This window comes from Saccostrea echinata, unplaced genomic scaffold, assembly GCF_033153115.1.
Source record: "Saccostrea echinata isolate AGI-Se365-2 ecotype Australia unplaced genomic scaffold, CSIRO_AGI_Sech_v1 ptg000054l, whole genome shotgun sequence".
NCBI classification, from domain to species: Eukaryota; Metazoa; Mollusca; class Bivalvia; order Ostreida; family Ostreidae; genus Saccostrea; species Saccostrea echinata.
Genome location: NW_026889803.1, coordinates 28283702 through 28306509, shown reverse-complemented (window position 1 = coordinate 28306509; position 22808 = coordinate 28283702). Strand labels below are relative to the sequence as shown.

Genomic DNA, 22808 nt, shown 5'->3' with positions numbered 1-22808 from the left:
AAATTACATTTGCTAGATTATATTTTTCTGTTAAGATAGCTGAAGGAGGTTTTTTTTGTATAAACCCTAGATCCTTGGTCGAAGGTCTGGGTCCAAAACTTTTTAAAATTAATCCGTTGTTTATAAAACTTTCACATCTGGATTAAGCAAACTTTATCATATATCTTTGAAGAATATTGTATTTTCAAATACCGTAAGCCTAGCCTTGCATGCAGGATCTTTGGTTCGGTTATATTTCATCTCACATTGGAAAATATTTACATTTTTTTTAAATTATATTTTTCATTCTCTATTTTTAATGTATGTAGAAGACAAACTAGTTCCATGGCTATGCTTAATGATATCCCTTTTAAAAAATTAAAACAACCTGTTGGTAAGGAATTGATGTCCATATGTCCAAATATAAGTGGATACATCTGTCAATTCTAGAATATTGGGAAGACTGTTCTACCCATCGACTTCAAATAGATGAAAAAGGTGAAAATTACGAATTTTGTAAACAATTCGAATCATGAACAGGGTGTGTTGATGTATATATATCAATATGTCTTGACGTCAAATTTTTTTTGAATTTTATTTTGTCAGTGTTAAATTTTCTTCCGTTATATTTGTGTCTTTTTTCTGATGAATGGTATTTATTGTCTGTATGCCTGCCACAGCATCTTATAAAGAGTATTTTTATTTTCAAAGCAAAACAGCATTTTAAAGACTTAGTTGTTTTGACTGAAAGGGGAAGGGGGGGGGGGTATTTAATTGATGAGAACATGCATCATATATAAAGGTATTCAGATTGTAAACTTTTATTTGTCTGCGTTCTTCCATCTTAATGTTTCATACTTCTTTTTTAGTGAGATGAACAACTGATATTTTAGTAACGCTTGGTAAAAAGCCCGTGCGGTCATTTTTATCATTTTAAATTTGTTTTTGTGCCCTTTTTGTACTAGATATGTATCTCTGACTGGAGAATGGGGAAAAGGATAGAATTTTAAACATCATACACATTTTGCAATTTTTCAGATAATTTAAAAATTTGATATTGTATCATTACATTCAAAATAAATCCAAAAAGTGCATTTATATACCGTTCTATACTTCCATTTTTCATTGTTATTGTTGTAAAAAGCGCATTTATGTACCGTTCTATACTTCCATTATTTCATTGTTATTGTAAAAAGCGCCCGTAAACTACAAAACGAATTTTTATACCATTTGATACAAAATTCTCTCATAAAGGTCATCCTAAAAAATTAAAATGTTTTGCTAAGCTGATAATTCATTACATTTGTTAATGTTATATTATTCTTTACTTTTGGGCATCTAGAAGATAACATGTTGCATGGTTATGCTTCGTGATATCCCTTAACAAAGTGCAAGCTATCAACAAGATATTTACGTTTTCAAAAGTTTGTTTAATACAAAGTGATTGTGTAGGTTTAAATCAACAGTTTCAAGAATCATTAGACAAAATTCTTTATATTGCTTCAAGGTATTGCCAAAATCTAGTCAGCTTAATTTTTTTTTAATACTCTCTATGGCCTCAGACGAGCAGATTTATTAGCCTGTTTATACTAACAAAAAAAAAGAGCAAAAATAAGCCTTGACTGGAACTGGATGGTCTAGAAAGTAGGTTATTCCAGGACAAAATTGGGTACAGATAGTTCAAATATTCGTCAACTTCTTTAAAAAAACATTCAAGGCCGAGGTTTTTGACACCCCTCAGGTAAGTATAGGCCGATGTTTAAATGAAACATGTGAAAACTGTGAAGTCGCAATTGCAGGAAAAAGACATAATTTTTTACATTCCTAAATATATAATAACCGTATTCCTGTGTGATTGCAAAAAACTTTAAATTCGATATAGCTTTTTTTCTTCTAGCTCAATCAAAATATTGATCATTGATCATTTTCTTTCAAAAATTAAAAGAATTTAATAGTAAATCTATGTTTTCATAAATAAAATGAAAAATTGTAGCCACACCCCCAATCCCCGTCCTCATCCCCACCCCTAGAAGACATCTCAATAATACTCCATAAAGTGTATAAAAAATATGTAGTCTAGTGGAACGGCAATAATGAAGAATGTTAAACATCACAGATAATTTTAATTTCCATATATTTTACAAATTTGAGATTTACATTAATTACAATCAAAATAATTCTAAAGAATATATACCAATCCGTGCATTCAAATTCTTCTTTGTAGCAAGTGTCTCAGTTAAATGCTAGAAAATTAAAAGTTTAGAGTCTCATACCTGCCCAGAGCCTCTCAAAATGCCCCACCTCATGCTGATGATGATTCGGTAGTAGTAATTTAAGTAGTAGTTGGTTTTCAATAATAATTACGTTTTTTATGTGTTGAAATTCTTTCTCAAGTTTGTTTTTATCGACCAGAAAATATTGATGTTACAGAAATAAAGGTGCATGAAAAAATCAGCTTTTGCTGTCGTTGCGTTTAGTTATCATTTAATTTTTATCTGATGGTTATATATAAAGTAAACAAATAGTTCCTCTTTGATGGTTGTTTTCGTTTTCAGGTGAGAATACCCATAAAACGGAGAAATCATCTCACTTTGTCTGATAATTAAATTTATAGAGAAACATAAACAAATATCAGGGAGATGCTATGTAATTGGCCTCCATTTTTCTTGATTACCTTTTATGTCTTTCTTCCAGTAAAATTTATGATTACCATTTTTGGTGTTGAACTTTATTTATACCTTTCCGCTTGCAATGAAATATGTAAACAATGTAAAAGGTACGTGTTTCTAGACTTATATCTTAATTCCTTAATCTCATATAACTACGAACTAGGGTTCTTTATCACATGCACCAACACCTGCCGTGACATGGGGCCCTGTTTCGATTCTAATACCTGGTGTTTGGCGAAGAACAGTCATTTCCTATGGTTAGGATCTTAAGTTTGACGGGGCGGGGCGAAGAAAATCGAATCCGGGCCTCCCGATCATGAAGTGAACAACCTACATCTACCATTAGGCTACTGTGATCGGTCAATTTCAATTATGAATATAAATCTCTGAGGAGAAAAAATAAGACCACTAAAGAGTGAGATAAAATATTGTGACCAGAAGAGCTTATGCGATAGTAAGGTGTCCGGCGTCCGTCCGTCTGTCCGTCCGTCTGTAAGCATTTTTTTTTTCAGAACGCTACTCCTCCTACAGTTTTGGTCTGATTTCAATATAACTTGGCACACAAGTAGACTATACTAAGACACATGATTCTGTATATCGGTTTTTGATTTCAATGAACTGTGTTGCCATAGTTACTAAAAATAGAAATTTCTTTGAAGTACTTTCAAAACGCTACTCCTCCTACAATTTTGATTTGATTTCATTATAACTTGGCACACAAGAAGACTATACTAAGATACATGATTCTGTTTATCGGTTTTTGATTTCAATGAACTGTGTTGCCATGGTTACTAAAAATAGAAATTCCTGTGAAGTACTTTTAAAACGCTACTCCTCCTACAGTTTTGATTTGATTTCATTATAACTTGGCACACAAGTAGACTATACTAAGATACATGATTCTGTTTATCGGTTTTTGATTTCATTTAACGGTGTTGCCATGGTTACTAAAAATAGAAATTTCTGTTTAATACATTCAAAACGCTACTCCTCCTACAGGTTTGATCTCTTTTTAATATAACTTGGCACACAAGTAGACTACACTAAGATACATAATTCTGTATATCGGTTTTTGATTTCAATGAACGATGTTCCAATGGTAACTAAAAATAGAAATTTCATTGAAATACATTCAAAATGCTACTCCTGCTTCAGTTTTGATCTCATTTCAATATAACTTGGCACACAAGTAGACTACACTGAGATACATAATTGTCATTATTGCTTTTTGATTTTGTTGAATGATGTTGCCATGGTTACTTAAATCGAAATTTCTGTAAAATTATTTTAAAAGGCTACTCCCCCTACAGTTTTATTCGATTGCAATAAATCTTGCCACAAAAACAGACTAAACCAAGGAACATAATTCCATTTATTGCTCTTGCAAAGTTTCAAGTCCTAGTGCTACTTTTATCTTCCTTCATAAGTACAACCAGTAGAGCTACAGTCTCATCAGAGACTTCTGGGGGGTTTTTTGTTTTGTTTTTTTTAATCCTGTTTTTTACGAATTGTTGAATTTTAGCAGCATTTTTACTAAACTTTTTTTGTTTAATAAATATAACTTTTATGATTTTATTCTTCAAATGATAAAGCATATTGATATAGATGTTTTTAATACCATTATTACATAGTGTTGACCTTATATTTACCTTTCACTTCAGTCTTCAAATACTCTAACAATGCGACGCGATGCAGATCAAGGCAAAGAACAAATGCCTTTGTATGCGACGAAATCCAAGTACAGAAAGGTTATATGTAGCTGGATACAGTAAACTTTACACATGAACAGGAGCCAAGGTCTCTAATGTTGTACAGAGTAAATAAAGAGGTCGTTTGTTGGTCACGAATCAGACTGATATTAAATGTCCATAATTTTGTATCTGACGTAATCAATAAATGGACGGATAATTATCCTGAAAATATTGGATGTCATAGCCTTCATATGGACTTATCTTTCAGCTTGAAATAAAAAATACTATTACACATTATCTTTTATTCATTTATATATATTTACAGATTCACATTAGATGATAGAATAGGGTGAATGTTACAGCAAAACAAATAAATCATGCTCATCATAAATTTGATTTAATACATTAAAGCTCTAAAATGTTTCATACATTATAATTCTTCTTAATAAATTAACAAACTACCATTTTAAAGCAGTTTAAAGTTTATTTTTGATAAGTTGATTATTGAAGATACATTTGATATTGAGACGTATCTTGTTATGATTCATAAACCTCTTTTTCAACTTCTCTCTCTCTCTCTCTCTCTCTCTCTCTCTCTCTCTCTCACAAAAAGATGTTTAAACAATCAAATCATTTAAGGTATGCCACACGTCATCAAATCTAAATTATACATATACACATTTACTCATCTTAAACATCAAGTAGATTTTTCCATTGATTTCGTACAAATTCAAATTGCTTTTCAATCTTATGTTAATCAGATCCTCGATGCGCTTCCCTCATTGTCGCTACAAGAGACAATAAAAAAGAAGGAGCGGATCGAAGATTTTTAATCAGATTGAACTGCCTATCAAAATTACGACGGTAGTATGGACTTCAATATTGTGTATGATCTGTAACATGTAACTAAAACAAATGTCAATGGCATAAGACTGTAGTTATTGCAGTGGTTTTGAATGGCATTGTGTCCAAAATAAAAGATTCTCCCACTACTTTTTGAAAGTTGTGTAACACTAGCTAAGCAGGGCATATATATTCCTTGGAATTTCTCTTCCCGAAATATGCTGAATCAAAAAATCAAAACAAAAACTATTTTACATATTACCCTTACAATTACTCGGCAATAATTTCCTCTTCAACTGAACCTTGAGAATTGTTTTTATGCCCCCGTATCGAAGATTCGGGGGTATATAGTTTTTGTCCTGTCCGTCCGTCTGTCTGTCTGTCTGTCTGTCTGTCTGTCTGTTTATCTGTTTGTCCGCAAAAACTTTAACATTGCCCATAACTTTTGATTGCTTGGAGCTATGGCTTTCATATTTCACATGTGTATTCCTTGTGACAAGACCTTTCTTTTGGTATCACCATATTTGACCTTTTGACCTTGACCTTGGAGTTTGTCCCAGTTTTGCAAAATTTTTCCCAACTTTAACCTTGGCCATAACTTTTGAACAATTGGTGCCAGGGCTTTGATTTTTTACATAAGTAATCCTTGTGACAAGACCTTCCTTTGGATGCCAACGACTTTGACCCTTTGACCTTGACCTTGGCGTTTGACCTACTTTTGGAAAACTTTAACATTGGCCATAACTTTTGAACGGCTGGTGCTAGGGCTTTCTTACCTCACATATGTAATCCTTTTGACAAGACCTTCCTCTGGATACCAACAATTGTAATCCATTGACCTTGACCTTGGAGTTTGACCTACTTTTGGAAAACTTTAACCTTGGCCATAACTTTTGAACCGTTGGTGCTAGGGGTTTCATACTTCACATATGTAGTCCAAGTGACAAGACCTTCATCTGGATACCAACAACTTTGACCCTTTGACCTTGGAGTTTGACCTACTTTTGAAAAACTTTAACCTTGGTCATATCATTTGAACATTTGGTTCTTCAGCTTTTATATTTCACCTGTATATTTCTTGTGAGAAGGCCTTTCCTTAGGCTCCATTAATTTTGACCTTGACCTTGATTTTTGACTTACTTTTGAAAAACCTCAACCTTTTCCTTATCTATTTAATGGTTGCTGCTAGGGCTTTCATATTTCACATGTATATTCCTCGAGACATGCATATTTGATTTGCATTTGAGAAAGTTTAACCTTTGCTATAAGTTGCCATACGGGGGCATCAGTGTTTCACAAACACATCTTGTTTTCCATTGTATTTCGTGACTTTTGAGTAAAAAAAAAGACGAAGATAAAGAACAGTGATCGATATTTTAAAAAATCAATAAACAGTACAAATCTGTGTACAGTGCATTTAAGAAAAAAAATTATATCTGTTTCATGTACGTCATTAAACATAAACAAAATATTCATCTTTAGAGAAACTGACAATATCCCAAGTACTCAACCTTTTTTTTTTAACTATCTGCAGTATTAAACGTTTAAATAAATTTAATACTGCAGCGTAAATTAAGGACGGGTGATACAAACTTTTCTCAAAATTTAAGTCATCTTTATGTAAGTAGGAAATGGTGAAGTTTAACCGTATAGATTTTAGTTTTTTCATTCAAAGTCTTACAATTTTTCCTTTAAAGTGATAAAAAGTTGTATAGATTTCTATGTGTAGTGACAGAAAGTTGAATTTTGAACTTCATAGAAAGCTCACAAATTCTTGATATTTTAGAAATTTAGTATTTATATCCTAAAAGATATACCAATCAAGTCATCCCTTTTTGTATCATTTATCCTTAACTTATTTACTTTGAAGAAAGGCGTACAAATCCTTTTTTCCTGAAAAAATTAAGCATTATAATAAACAAGTACCCGTATGCTAGTAATCTCGGATAAAGAGAATAGTACTTTATAAAGTTTTCATGCATATCCTTTATGACTTATCCGAAACCCAAGTGCTATAATTGTAGCAAATATATTTGGACGGTTATGTGTAAGCAGATCAAAATGCAAGGAAATAATAGTTCTTCTTTTCATGCACAATTCAGTGCTATCAACAGGAGCAAAAAGAGGCCTTTTGATGCTTTTTGGGGAGCAATACCACTGGTACGTTTGGATAGATTTTATTTTCTCTGTACACCACCAGTGTTAAATCTGCTAACGTTTCAAACAGGTCCTTGATATTGTTTTGACTCTCAAAGTTGATTTCCTGGTATGACAGACCTAAATGATCGGCAAGTCTCTCCGCCTTTTCTAAGCTTACTGCCCTGTTATTCTGCTTTCGTATTGTTCCGACAAGCATTTTGATTATTTCGTTAGGATTTTCTGCATACTCTTCAATGTTGTCATACCTTTAAAAAAAATGGTTTAAAAGTAAATATTTACAAATGTTTGTTTGTCCAATTAAACAATTTCATGGATAAATGTATAATTTTGTTTTGAAATTAAGCAATATCAATAGAGTACTAGTGTACGAATGAACAATTTATAATCAGTTTAAAATTGTCAATAGCAAATACCCATTGTCACTGAAATGCATTAAAATGAAGATTCAGAAAGCTTGTGTTCCATGAACCGTAAAAGTTAAAATGATGCATTATTTTATTTTTGGCCCTGGTTTATAAAGTCATAAAAGTGAAGCAAACATTTCGATTTCTAGTTCATTTTTATTCATTACATATTTGACTTGTTGTAGTGCCATCATACAATAGCAAAGTATTCAAAATTTTCCGTATGAGAAGTGCAGATATATTGTGTATGCAGTTTTATGGAAAATGGCTCTCTATCTTATTGAAAGTTGACTTACCATTCTCGTACATTCTGGAACGAATCTAAAGAATTTACATCAAACACGATCATGCAGCAGTGAGCTCCCCTGTAATATGACCCGGTCAGACTTCTATACCTTTCTTGACCTAATGCAAACAAAAGTGTTGATTGAAAAATGGAATGAAAAATGCTTTAAAAAACTAAATTTCTATTGGTTAAACACTGTTAAATAAATATCCATTCGCCTGATGATGACTAAAGAATATATATATTTTTTTTTTTAAATACTAATTTTCCCGCTAGCTTACGTATTTTGACATCATGATTCTTTAAGTCATTCCCAATTCATGATCCCCCCTCCCCCCCCTAAAAAAAATTGCTTACATAATTCAATCTCAATTGTAGGTATTTTCCAATATTTTGAAGAGAGGCAAACCGACGATTAAAAATTGAAAGTAAAAGTGAATATTCATAGAACAATAACAGAAAGGTTTTGTACATTTTTATTAGGCCCCCGTATTGAAGATTCGGGGGTATACACAATGTAGTATTTGTCCTGTCCGTCCGTCTGTCTCTCTGTCTGTTTGTCCACTAAAACTTTAACATTGCCCATAACTTTTGATTGGTTGAAGCTATGGCTTTCATATTTCACATGTGTATTCCTTGTGACAAGACCTTTATTGGGTACTATCAGATTTGACCTTTTGACCTTGACCTTGGAGTTTGACCCAGTTTTGCAAAATTTTACCGAACTTTGACCTTGGCCATAACTTTTGAACGGTTGGTGCTAGGGCTTTCATACTTGTAATCCTAGTGACAAAACTTTCCTTAGGATACCAACAACTTTGACCCTTTGACCTTGACCTTGGAGTTTGACCCAGTTTTGCAAAAACTTTAACATTTGCCATAACTTTTGAACGGTTGGTGCTAGGGCTTTCATAGTTTACTTATGTAATCCTTGTGTCAAGATCTTTCTTCGGATACCAACAACTTTGACCCTTTGACCTTGGAGTTTGACCTACTTTTGAAAAAACTTTCACCTTGGCCATAACTTTTGAATATTGGTGCTAGGGCTTTCATTCTTCATATATGTAATCCTTGTGACAAGACCTTCATAAATGGATACCAACAACTTTGATCCTTTGATCTTGGAGTTTGACCTACTTTTGGAAAACTTTATCCTTGTCCATAACTTTTGAATGGTTGATGCTACAGCTTTCATACTTCATATATGTGATCCTTGTGACAAGACCTTCCTTTGGATACTAACAACTTTGACCCTTTGCCCTTGACCTTGGAGTTTGACTTACTTTTGAAAAACTTTAACCTTGGCCTTAACTTTTGAATGGTTGGTGCTAGGGCTTTCATTCTTCATATATGTAATTCTTGTGACAAGACTTTTCTTTGGATACCAACACCTTTGACCTTGATCTTAGAGTTTGACCTACTTTTGGAAAAATTTAACCATGACAATAAGTTTTGAACGGTTGGTGTTACAGCTTTCATACTTCAAAAATGTAATCCTTGCTACAAGGCCTTTCTTTGGAGACCAACAACTTTGACCCTTTGCCCTTGACCTTTGACCTTGACTTACTTTTGAAAAACCTTAACCTTGGCCATAACTTTTGAACGGTTGGTGCTACAGCTTTCATACTTCACGTATGTAATCCTTGTGACAAGAACCTTCCTTTGGATACCAACACCTTTGACCCTTTGACCTTGACCTTAGAGTTTGACCTACTTTTGGAAAAATTTAACCTTGACAATAAGTTTTGAACGGTTGATGTTACAGCTTTCATACTTCAAGTATGTAATCCTTGCTACAAAGCCTTTCTTTGGATACCAACAACTTTGACCCTTTGACCTTGGAGTTTGACCTTCTTTTGGAAAACTTTAACCTTGGGCATAACCTTTGAACAGTTGGTGCTAGGGTTTTCATATGTATTATTTAATACATGTATGTCCATTCCTTGTGACAAGACCTTTATCAATAATTGTACTCCATTGACCTTGTCCCTGGAGTTTGACCTACTTTTGAAAAACTTTAACCTTGGCCATAACTTTTGAACGATTTGTGCTAAGGTTTTCATATTTCACATGTGTATTTCTTGTGAGAAGGCCTTTCCTTGGGCACCATTAATTTTGACAATTTGACCTTGACCTTGATGTTTGACTTACTTTTGAAAAACTTTAACTAACCTTTTCCATATTTCAATGGTTGCTGCTAGGGGATTCATATTTCACAGGTATATTTCTCGAGACGAGACCTTACTTTGGGTAGCAGCATATTTGATTTGCATTTGAAACATTGTAACCTTTGCTATAAATTGCCATACGGGGGCATCAATGTTTCACAAACACATCTTGTTTTTATTATTATTTTTCAATTTTTATTTATTTATTTTGATACGATAGCTGCGCTCATATTACAAGCCTTTGTTCACGTTGGATATGATCAGATGCTCATATCTTTTGCCCTATTGTTCGCCATACGTTGGCTTTTATAAGCTTTTAAACATTTTTTCGAAGATTGTGATTGAACTAATCAGTATTATTGTTATTTTTGAAAATATTGGTGTTTTTTTTTTGAGGGAGAGGGAATCAGCATAAATGTGATGAACTTTATGTATGTAACTAGATGAGAAAATGTTTGTTGTTTGCTGATTCCCCCCTTTGATTTAAGATTCCCCCCTTTGATCTAAGATTTCGTCATTGTTATATTTAATAAATGACACATTTCATTCTCAGGACAATTGTCCTGCTGTGTATGTCATTTTAAGCAAAAATAAATTTCGCTGAGCTGTTTGTAAGGAAAACAGTATGAGACTTATTTTTTGTTGAAAAATTTATCAAGTAAGACATTTCATGACAATGTTTTATATTAATACTATATAAGTTATATCTTGACTATAACATTAAGCTTTTGAAAAAAAATCATTATTTTTCATTGAAATAATACAAGTAAAAATTAAAATTACAACTCAACGTACTAAAAGGTGTGGTTTTTTAAAATCCTATTATTTTAAGTAAATAAATTTGTAGAAGTTTCGTCTGGTATTTTATACCACTTAAGTTGCATTTACCCAATAAAATATATTAGTACTGTTTATGTATAGTACATGTTTATGTCAAAGGTGGGTGAAAAGAGAGAAAATCTCTCAATTTTTTTTTAAACGAAAGACTTAGATTCAAAAATGCTTATCATTTGTACTTCAGAAAATAAAACCCAATGCTTTGTGCGTAATTACCAAACTGATACATTATATATATGTATTGATAAGAGAAGGAAATTGGAATCAGATATTAAATCTAAAGTAGAAATAAGACAACCTTGACATTGTAGATACATTATCATTATGGGTCATGTTGACACACTGCATATTTTTATACATACGGTAAATGATTATATTTTATGATTGTATACATTAAATAGAAACAGTCTCAGTAAACTTTGCTAGTTGTCTCTCAAGCTATCTTATTCCTCAAACTCCTATTGTATTTTAAACAGTAGCCAAACTGGTTAATTTTTTCTATTTGGAATATAATTGGTTTCGTCTTGCAGATGTTTTGAATTGAAGAATCAAATTTGGGTTAAAAAAAACAACCATATTCTACAAAAAAATATGATCCAGAGAACTCTTACTGCTAACACCTAGCATATTATCAATGTTCTCTTTTGGAATATGATTGGCTATATCCCAAAGATTGAAGATTTCATTTTCATCCAGGAAGCCAATAATGGGCTGAAATTTTAAAAAGCCAGTCCTTGATCTCAAAAAAAAAAAAATTTCCAAAATCCTTTTAAAACACAATTATCCTTTTAAAACACAATAATGCTTCGTTTATTTTTTAATTTCAGACAGACTTCAGACAACTTATGATATTCTTGAAATACCTAAGAACAAGCACTAGCAGTGTGTCTTGGTATTTTGTGTACATGATTTGATAGATACATAAAAAAATGGACCAATCTGTGATATTCTGGAAACATATATAATACATATAAGTCACTAGCAATTCTACATGTACTTCTGACATAATGAGCACATGATATGAGAAATCAATACCTGCAGTGTCCCAGATAGAAAGATACACAACACAAGAGTCCATGCTTATCTCCTTTTTCCACATGCCTCTGGGAGGAGTTTTCCCTCCCGTGATCTGACCCTCTTCTGCAAAAGATCTAACCAGGGTAGTTTTTCCTACTCCTAAATCCCCAACAACGACACATTTCAATTTGTACATTGGCTTCACTTTGCTTTTTCGCTGAATACCAGCCATTTTATGGTTAATAGTTCCTTTGCATCACTAACAGTACTTGTTATTATTATAGCTGTTTTGGATGATAATTTATTTGAATATAATACAGTAGAACTACTACGTCTGAGGTCAAATATTAGGGTCGGGGTGATCTTATCGCATCACACAATCGATATGTTATCACTGAAACACCAATCAAGCTTAATATTGTAGGTAATTGCGAAGTTACCTACATACAGGGCTGTAAGCCTTTAGGGCGGTGCAAAGTACTTTTCAAAACCTCAGAGTAAAAACCCGTACGATTATATTTTTCTCTATGTAGCCCATAAAGCAAAGGACTATGTTCACCGTGCGACTATAGTATTAGGCATTAGAAATATTTTCCGTAAAAAGTTAAAATTTTAACTCTGTCTGGAAAATTCGTAAAATATCGAGTGAACGTAGTTACTAAATTTCTTTTCTTAAAGCAGTGGTGTGATTTAAACTTTCTTGTTAATTTCTTCACCAAAGCATCATAAAATGTAAATAATGAACAGCAACCACGTTTAAGTGTCCATTGCAACAATACAAGTTAACAGAAAAAAAAATTGAATAGAGCGTTACTCTGGATCTAAAGTTCTGTATAAAATCAAGTAATATTTATTGCTGGAAACATATGGTTTGTTTTATTTTGTTTCTATCTTTTAAGATCAAGGGTTGTCTTAATGTTGAAAGTTTTAGATGAATCAATTATTTAAGACATTTATATATCAGACATGACTTAAGCCGACTAATAGGCACAAATGTTATTCAATGTATAAACTGACATTGACATTTTATGCATACTATGACTATCTCTGATCTCTTATTTGACCTCAACAGGGAAAGGGATAAAATGCTTTCTTGTTATTTTTTAAATGTAGGCTCCAATTATTCTAAATAGTAGCTGAAAATGAAATTGGCTTTTTCATGAAAATAATGTAGCTTTCCACATTTTTTTTCTTGGAGAGGCATTTTAACGTTGACCGTGCTAACAACAAGGGTACATAATTTCACATGCAAATTTAAGTACACAACCTAAATGCCTCCGCCTTTAACATATGTGTATATTTTTTAACATCCAATCATCTCGATTTCTTTATCCCTTCCAGTATTTCAAAGAATTCAAAATTGAAAATGTTACAACAACAATGATTACTTTGAAAAAAATTATATAAATGTTCATGCAGTGGCTCGATATGACACTTCAAGGTGGAATTGTTTTGTTTTGTTTTTTTTATTTTTTGTTGAGGGGTGTTTTTTTTTTTATTTTATAGTTGTGACAAGCCTAGAAAAACAACCTTTTAATGCCTACGAAAATATACTTACATACAAAATATTTCAAGGTCTGATATGCATAGTCTGCATGTTTAAATTTGAATTAAACTCTGAATGACCCAGGTTTTGGTGCATTTTTATACGTATAAATATCCTCTGGACAGTATTAGAGACACCTTGTCCGTTTCAATGTTATATCTTCATACCATCTAATAATTTTGACCCAAATAAATAAATACAATGTTGTTTTTTGGAATGCTTTTGTATCTTTTTTTTTAAAGTTTCAATTAGGAACTTTGTCCTTAAAGCCTAGAATCTAGAGAATAAACTTCTTGTTCACTTGTAACTTAAGATCTATGTATGGTCAGGACGAGCATATATGGCTAATTTTTTTTTTGGAATTTTCATGTACATGTACATTACTATACACGCCTATTTCCAGATCACTTCCATCTGTTTTAATTTCTTTTCCTTTTTTTATTGGTTAAACAACTAGTGTAATTGAAAAAAAAGGTCCGATATTGCGTTGTAATTTCATCGATCATATCATCAAAACATCATTTAAAAATGCAATAATCATTTTCTTTCACACCTGTTCAAAATTTCATATAATGGTTATTGCCATAATATCGATAATGATGTGAATTACAGGCAAGCCGACAGCTGCTATATGTCATGGTGCTTGGATGTTCTGCTCGGCAAAGATTTTGAAAGGGAAAAAGCTTACTTGTTTTGTCGCCATCAAAGACGACGTAGAAAATGCTGGGTGAGTAGCATTCTCTATGCAGGGTTGTTGTCGCTTTGCACCTCTCTAAACGCTTGTAATACAAAATTCTTCGCAAATTTTTAAATCCTGAAAAATGATATTTAAAATCGTTTTTATTTATTATTTATCGGTAAAAAATGATTTATTTTAATTTCATAAACTCTTCAAAGGATTTTCTTCCAAAGTTTTTTTTTTTAAATTTTAATTCAAATATTTTCTTCTAAACTTGGAAAAAAAAATTCGTTTTAAGGGATGACAAATTTAAAATAAATGTTCAATTATCATCTTCATCCATAAACATTATAACTAATAACTATTTTAATTATAAATTAAAATAACAGTTAAAACTTGTACAAGAATCTTGTACCACGAGGGTTGAAAGAGGTGTTGTAAGCGTAGCGGTACGACACCTCTGGATAGAGAATGGGTGAGCAGACAAATCTGTCTCAAAGTTGGAAAAACGAAACAAAGATTTTAAATGCACTGTTGACTTTTATTCTATGTTAATTGTTTATCCTAAGAGATACTATGTTACTATTTCAAGAATCTTATTTCATTGATCATCATGTCTGTAAATGTATCATACTTTTATAAGAAATGCAGGAGTGAGAATGTTTTGTCTTGGTTTTTTTTTTTTTTTACCTATCATTAACTTTTTCTATTATGTCTTGTAGGGGGTTATACGAGGATTCACCAGTGGTTGTTGATGGCAATATGGTAACGTCACGTCTGCCAAAAGATTTACCAGATTTCTGCAAAGCCATTATCGCTCAGCTTAAGAAGTAATCATTGAAAGTGTGTAACTTCTTATAAAAAGAAAGAAATATTTAACTTTTTCAGTTTGTGTGGCGTTATAAATAACACCATATAAATTTGGAATGAGATGATTTTATTAGTGATTGCAGATAGCACGTGAAGAACAACTGCAAATGCAGAAGAAAGCAAAGATATATTTGAATGAAAAATGAATCATTATCTTGAATAAAATTCTATTACTTTCAATTGATTATTTCTCTCTTTGTTCTCATATTAAATATTTTCTCCAATTATATTGAGAATTTACAAGTTTTTAAAAATGTTCTTCTTTTCTAAAGGACACATAGTGGAAAAACTGATATTATAAATACATTGAATGCATTACCCTTTTTAAAATTTTAAAATTCATGTCCCCTTTTTCTAGCATTTATGCCCCAGGATGAGGCTATGTTGGTCCTATATTGAATTTGCATAACGCTTTTGAATTAAATCTCCAGATTTACTCATAGAGGTCTAGAGGACAAAGTGTTAACAAGAATACAGTGAAGACACAACCCTCTGCCAAAATTGTACAGTCCACACCCTCTCCCCTTATCCATGTGTCATCCCTACTGGGGCTATGTTTGTCAAATATTGAAAATTCATTACATCTTTCCAAATTTTTTTTTCTAAAGGACATTATCTACATGAAGCAGAGAAACCTTGATTATAATAACACTACGTCCTCTACCAGGTCATAGTCATATTGAAAGTAAATTTCGTCTTTGAAAATCTTCTTTATTATTCATGGACTTCAAGCAGGCAAATTATTTGCATGATCAAAATAAGCAGCTTGCCTTTTTTTTTTTTTTTTTTTTTTTTACAATTCCTGTCCCCTGGACCAGAGATTGGGCCCTTGCATGGGATCGGATGTCTAGGAGTAAGCATTCCCAGTCGAACGGTCATCCCCTTTAAACCGGTATAGGAAGTAATCCTTAGTCAAAATCAGTAGAAAAACAATGGCCTTACAACAGGTATGAAACATTCCAGTCAAAGTACGACCAACCAAGGAGATGTATTTGCGAGCAAGGTTATTGAATTGACCATAGAATTTGCGAAACATTGACTTTTTTATAAAGATTGTTGAGATGAGGCGGTTGAAGTACGATATTGGAACAGTAGTGCGTAAATAGGATAAGATGACGATGGAAAGATTTATCACGTGTATCGTGAAGTTTAATTATTAGTTTGTCATTAACATCTAGAGTTCCTAAAACATCCATACATATAACCGATATGTCAGACTTTTTAGTGTCTATTATTTCGAGATCGGTGGGATATATCGTCGACATTAGAAAGGAAATTACCATTGTTAATTGATAAAACGTCGCCGATATATATCAGTATCGAATTGAGAGCCACAGCAAGTGTTTCCTTCTAATATTTGAAAAATGAAAGGATCAAGACTAGTGCTTACCAATAATTTGATAACATTTCTGAGTATTTCCGGTAATCAATTTATCAATACCAGATGAAACCTCGAATTTGATATTTGAATCAAATTGTATTAAAAAAACTTCAACAAAGGTATTTTTTAAATGACCCATTAACGTGAAAAAATGTAGGTTAATTTTACATACACATGTTTGAGTTTTTAATATTTTAGAAATTTCGGACAAAAGATTTTTTTTCTCCTGCCAGAAGTGAACTAATCTTCTAAAAATATTTGCTGACAGTATGCTATTGTTCAATGAAAATATATAAACTCGAAAAGAGACTGAGCGAGCTGTTATGACAAAAATGTGCAACATTTGATATTTTTATTATGAAATTAATAAAAATAAAAAGTCCTCATCCAAATCTGCGCGTTTTTCATACATGTAATTTTTATTTTTCCTTTTTTCTTCCTTCCTTTCTTCTTTTTTTTAAATGTCATCATTCATTTCTTTGCCGAATTTTATCATAATCTTTTGACAGATGAGAATGAAAGATCAACAGTTCCATCTTACATGTATCAATATGATTAAAAACTAGATGTTCTGTAAGCATTGAGTTCGCAAAATGATACCCCCGCTCCCATGCATATGAATATAATGACCAAAGTCCTATTATTTTTGCTATAAGAAACAACAAATATTTGACAAAATGTAACATAGGAAGGCACAGTGGTGCTATGTAATAATAATTCTGTAAAAGTCTCATTAATTTTTATTCAGGAGGAGTTGTGGATTAGAGATGGGTGCCACTATTGTGATAGGAAGAATTGCAGTGATGAATATATTCAATATTAAATAAAGAATTGCAGTGTCCAGGTTTTGCTATGATAGACCTCAAAATATACGTCCGATTGAACTGAAAACTAGGAGGTGCACAATGGCACTATGTAAAAAAAGATTCTATGAAAATCATTTAATTTTAATCAGCGGTTTAGGATGAGTTGCTGATTAGAGATGGATACGCCATTGTGATAGGAAGAATTGCAGTGTCCATGTTTTGCTTTGGGAAACCCAATATATCTGTCCAATAGAAATGTAAAATGAGAGGTGTGCAATGGCACTGTGTCATAAAGATTTGTGAAAGTACCTTTTTTGTATTGGCATGGGAGTATAAAAATAACAATCTAGATTTACATATTTTTTCAACCATTATGTGCAATTAAACATAAAAATGTGGATGCTTTTTTTTTCATTTTGGAAAGCAATGAATTATATATTTTCATGGAGAAAACGTTGAAAATATCAAACCTATAGCTATGTAGCATATAATTGATATTTTCAAACTAAAACAAAACTATATCAAGGTATGATATCTATACATATAATATTTTATCCCATGTTTACCCCTTTATCCCGTGGATATGACTCATTGGATAATTTTTTCATAATCCACAGTTGTGACGTCACAATGGTTTTTGCGTTAGCGCGATGAAGTAAAATAAAGTGGAGTCCTATATAAAACAGTGTAAAACATTGGTTGTGAAGTATTAAACATGGGATAAAAAGAATCTCCCATGATTTGTAGTTGGATATGACTTTTATCCAACTCGTCGTGTGTTTTTATCCCCTCGCCAAGGCTCGGGGATAAAAAACACACAACTCGTTGGATAAAAATCATATCCAACTACAAATCATGGGAGATCCTATATATATTAGTTAAAGTTATAACCAGTAGAAATCGTCGCCCGCGTGGCGCAGTGGTTAGAGCGTCTGCTCTAGAGTCGCGAAGTAAGGAGTTGATCCTTACGTCGCAGGTTCTAATCCCACTGTGGTACGTGGAGACCGGTCCTTCGGATGAGACCGTATAAACCGAGGTCCCGTGTCGCAGTAGGTGCTGGCACGAAAAAGATCCCTCACTGCTCAATGGCCGTAAGTGCCGAGTATAGGACAAAATTTGCAGCTCTCCACCGGCAAGTGGTGGCGTCTCCATATGGGTGAAAAATTCTCGAGAGGGACCTTAAAGAACATACAAACAAACAAAACCAGTAGATATCTGTCTATAACGAATTGTGTTGTGCAAAGTGCGGTAACTCGATCTTTTTTGAAGTAATTACTTGAGCCAGAGAATTTGTAAACCTATGTTTATTATATTCCTTGGTGAAAATTATCAGTTTATTAACTTAAAAAAAGAATAAAACTAAAAAAAAACATTCATTTACTTTTATACATGTATCACTCAAACGCACAAATATTGACTTTCTGTTCTACAATTTATTTTATTGCCGCATGACTGCAATATTACGACTCGGCGAAGTTGAGGATAGCATCTAACGTTAATAACCATAAAATGAGGTACTAGCGGTTTAATATTTTAACATTTAATGTATTTTTTTTTTATATAATAATGAATGAAAAATGTGAAGAACAGTGACCAATCTCATATATCTTATAAACATAACAAATCCTGAACAGGGAAAACACAGATCCCTGGAAACGTTGGAGGTGGTATCAGGTGCCTTGCTAGACAGAATTATAGTCCACTGTAGACCCGTCACAAACGCTATGAGCCTTATGTATTTATCAGGCAAAAGGAATAATCCGTAGACAAAATTAGCTTACAAACAATGCCCAAATATTTGGATCGAAACATGCCAGTCCAAAGAACGACCAAAAGAACGGTTGTTTTTGCAAATAAAGTCATAATAACGAACATAGAATTCGCGAAATACTGACTTGAAACAAGATGTTTGAAAGCACTTTAACATCAATTTATATTTCAACAGTCTGTATCGGTTTAAAAATTTAACGCATTTACGGTGTAGTACACATAAACACCACATATAGGTGATAATGGATTAAAAGAACATAAATGGCGGAGGTTGAAAAACTGAGGTCATCCAATTTGTCATATAGTCAAAATTAGAATGAAAATATTGGACAAACAGTTGGTATGAAACGTATTAGTAGAAATTCGACGCAATAATTGACTGTATTTTCAAACAATGTCTCTAATTATGACGAGCATATAAATCGCGAAATGCTGACCATAAACGATACTAATTAAAGCACTGTAACATCAACTTATTTATTATAAGCCCGTCTTGCTTTAAAATACACCGTATTAAAAGCATTCTCTTGCGTACCGAATCGATTTGGAGATATAAACACCATGTACAGGTGACGATGGAATATGACACTAAAATAAGGAAAGATGAGGATGGATGATCTGATTCATCCTGTGTGTGTGTGTTTTTGTGGGTTTTTTCAAAAATGCGTGTATTCAGTAAAATGTCAAAATATGAAAGAGATGTGGCAGATCCTCTGGTGCCTATTATATAACAAGTCAATATATGACTAGAAGTGAATATTTATTGCTATCGTCAATGAAATATAAAGACAATGAACAGTATTGAAACTCAAAGTCCATTGTAACAATACAATCGGGAACAGAGCAAACACGGACCTCCACAAACATCAGAGGTGGGATCAGGTGCCATGAAGGAGTGAGCATCCCCTGCCGACCGGTCACACCCGTCGTGTGCTCTTTGTCATGATCGGGAAATAACGGGAAAATCCGTCGACAATTCAGTGTGAAAATAATAGCCTTACAATTAGTATGAAAAACGTCAGTCGGCATATGACTTAATGATAGATTGTATATGATAATAAGGTCATTGTATCGACCATAGAACTTACAAAATGGTGACTGTTGAAATTCTTGTTTCATTATCTTGATTGTCAATAACTTACCTCGTTTTAGAAATTGTTCATACGTAGAGCATGCTCTTGCGTATCGAATCAACTGAGAGATATACACCCCGCAGGTGATAAGGGTATATTGCTGCATAAGTAAGGGACGTTGACGATTGAAAAGTTAAAGTCATCACGTTTATCATAAGTTTTGTTGTTAGGTTACCATTAACGTCTTTTTCTAGTAAAATATCCAAATATGAAACAGATGTATCAGACTCTGTGGTATCTTTTATTTCAAGCTCACTGGGATATATCGTGTCGACATATGAATGGAAATAACTATTGTTAATTGATAATATGTCGGCGATATATCTAAATGTCGAGTTGAAGGCCACAGCAAGAGATTTCTTTTTTTCATGTATAAGATTTTGAATAAATTCTGCTTCATATGAATACAAAAATGGGTCTGCTAACAACGGGGTGCAATGTTCTACCCATGGGAATTCCAACTGTTACAGATTGCTGGAAGACCTGGTCTCCAGAAACCTCATAGATATTGTCATTCAGAAACTCAAGCATCTTTTTAATGTCAACTTCAGATTACTTGTGAGTACAATCAGAATGTTTTTAAACAAAATTTTGCAGATGGCCGATGACAAAGTAAGTAATTTTTTTTTATTAAAAAAGCAGCTTTTAATGATACAAAAAGCCTGCACTTTAATTCATTGTGGGGAATGGTTGTTTACAGAGTTGACAAGTCGTAAGTTTTTATGTTATTGATTTAGATAAAATTTTGTGATTTCAAATGTTCCAAAAGTTCCTAGGAATTTTTTAGTATCCACATCTGATTTACACAACTTACCATCCACGGTATGTTTCACTGATTTTTGGAAGTCCTGGTCTCCATAGACAACTCACATTTTGTCAAAGAACATCTTTTTTAAACCAGAGTACTTGTCTTCAGAATCAGATTGATTGTTAACAAAGTAATTTTGTTGATGTCCTTTTAAAAAATACGAAAAAAAATCATTTTTAAAAAAGAAGTTGTCTATTAAGTCAAAAAGCTTGGTCTTTAATTTTTGGTAGGAACGATTTATTAAATGTCGAGAAAAATCCAGTTTTGATACTATAGATTTTTTCGGTGTGGGCGGATTTCAAATTTTCTAAATTTTTTTTGGAGTTTTTGAGAATCTGCATTTGATTTATACCTCTTATTTTTTTGAAATATACCTTGGTATTACATCTGAAATTTCTCGATGTAGTATTTATGTAGTAAAGGACAAAGGTAAGGGCTCCATAAAACATTAACTGGACCTTGTTTGTAAAGATTTCCATAAGTTTTGGAATCCAGTATAGTTCGTTAACGAAAATTCACTTCTGTATAATGGGATGTTAGAAGTATTTAAACTAAAACGTCAATTTGAAGAATTTTATCATTTGAAAAGTAAATACATATATAAGGATAATTTGTATTTCTAGATCTGTAAGCATTTGAAATGTCGGGTCTTCCTAAATTGTGGTTTTGAAATGACTGCTTTCAGGTAGTAGTTACCAGTTACTATATGTGTCCATCGGGACTATAGTTGAACATGCACTTTAGATGAATTTGTCTTAAATAGTTAATAGCTAGGCACTGTAAAGTTTGTCCATGAAAAGTTGTATTTGGATGCAACAGTTGAGGAATATCTTTTGAAAGTATAGGATGCAGGCTTCAACCTAAATATCGTGAAATACAAGATTGAACTTTTTAATGATAAACAAAAACAGAGAAAAATCAGCTGAACATGTGCCCTCGGTGTACGTTATGATTTACCGAAAGACACTTTAATAACTGTGGCTGTGTATGAATTCGTGTAATGAAGGGGTTGGCATTGAAATAAAAATAACAAACATAATCCTCGTTACCACCGCCCACCATCCCCCCGATTTCTTCTGACTTTCAAACAATATGAAAAACATAATTGATAAAAAAAAAAATTAGGTAACATCATCTAGAACTCTAGAAAGACTCTTGGTTAGTGAGGATTCTTCTACCTTAATGAATTATTTACTACTTTAACACTCACAATGAAACATTTTTTTCAATCACTGATGCTTTAACATGTGTTTTTTATACACACAAAAAATGGATAACAAAGATAATAATGACATCTAATGTGTAATGCGTATTCTTTCATAGTTAAAACAATTTTCTTCAACAACTAATTGCCGCGTAAGTTAGACTCGACATAAACCTTAATCAAATATTCGAAGCTTTCTAACAGAAATCGTTTACTTAAAAAGCTTTTAATGACTAAAATGTTAGATACATATTTATGTGAACTTTAATCTTATTCCTGTAATAAAATTAACTATTGGGAACCACTTTATGTTGCATAAGTTTCGATTGCGGAAGTGTTTGATGATAAACTCTGGCATGCCGCTTTAAAGGTCCTAATATGCAATGCAGTGCAACTCAGACGTCTGTTAATCACTTTCTCTGAATAATGTATCGATCGGGATAGTCCTAAGAGTAATTAGTCTGCTTATAAGGTCGAAGTCTGCATTCCCTCGCTCTATATGCATGCTTATCTTTAAAGTCCTTATGCAATTTATTCATTTAGAAAGCACTTAATTT

At 32.5% G+C, this 22808-nt stretch overlaps 2 protein-coding genes across 2 annotated transcripts in view; one reads left to right on the top strand and one right to left on the bottom strand.

Moving 5' to 3' along the window:
- LOC133172469 (putative cysteine protease YraA) overlaps window positions 1-15329 on the top strand; it is a 74348-nt gene extending 59019 nt beyond the window's left edge. Inside the window, exons 4-5 of the mRNA XM_061307356.1 lie at window positions 14213-14327; window positions 15002-15329. Coding sequence (XP_061163340.1) covers window positions 14213-14327; window positions 15002-15113 — 227 coding nt within the window. The 3' untranslated portion in view covers window positions 15114-15329. The remainder of the gene's footprint in view (window positions 1-14212; window positions 14328-15001) is intronic.
- LOC133172468 (uncharacterized) lies at window positions 7290-12292 on the bottom strand. The gene is made up of 3 exons (XM_061307354.1): window positions 12073-12292; window positions 8043-8151; window positions 7290-7587 (listed from the first exon to the last, which is right to left on the bottom strand). The coding sequence occupies exons 1-3, from the start codon at window positions 12284-12286 to the stop codon at window positions 7290-7292; spliced, it is 621 nt and encodes a 206-aa protein (XP_061163338.1). The 5' UTR covers window positions 12287-12292.
- Window positions 15330-22808: the final 7479 nt, after the last annotated feature.

Excerpts from the sequence above, each read along its gene's own strand:
- LOC133172468 (XM_061307354.1), bottom strand. The coding sequence starts at position 12,286 with ATGGCTGGTATTCAGCGAAAAAGCAAAGTGAAGCCAATGTACAAATTG. Across the intron at positions 8,152-12,072 it reads TTCTATCTGGGACACTGCAG|GTCAAGAAAGGTATAGAAGT; the intron begins GTATTGATTTCT and ends TGTTTGCATTAG. Across the intron at positions 7,588-8,042 it reads TTCCAGAATGTACGAGAATG|GTATGACAACATTGAAGAGT; the intron begins GTAAGTCAACTT and ends TTTTTTTTAAAG.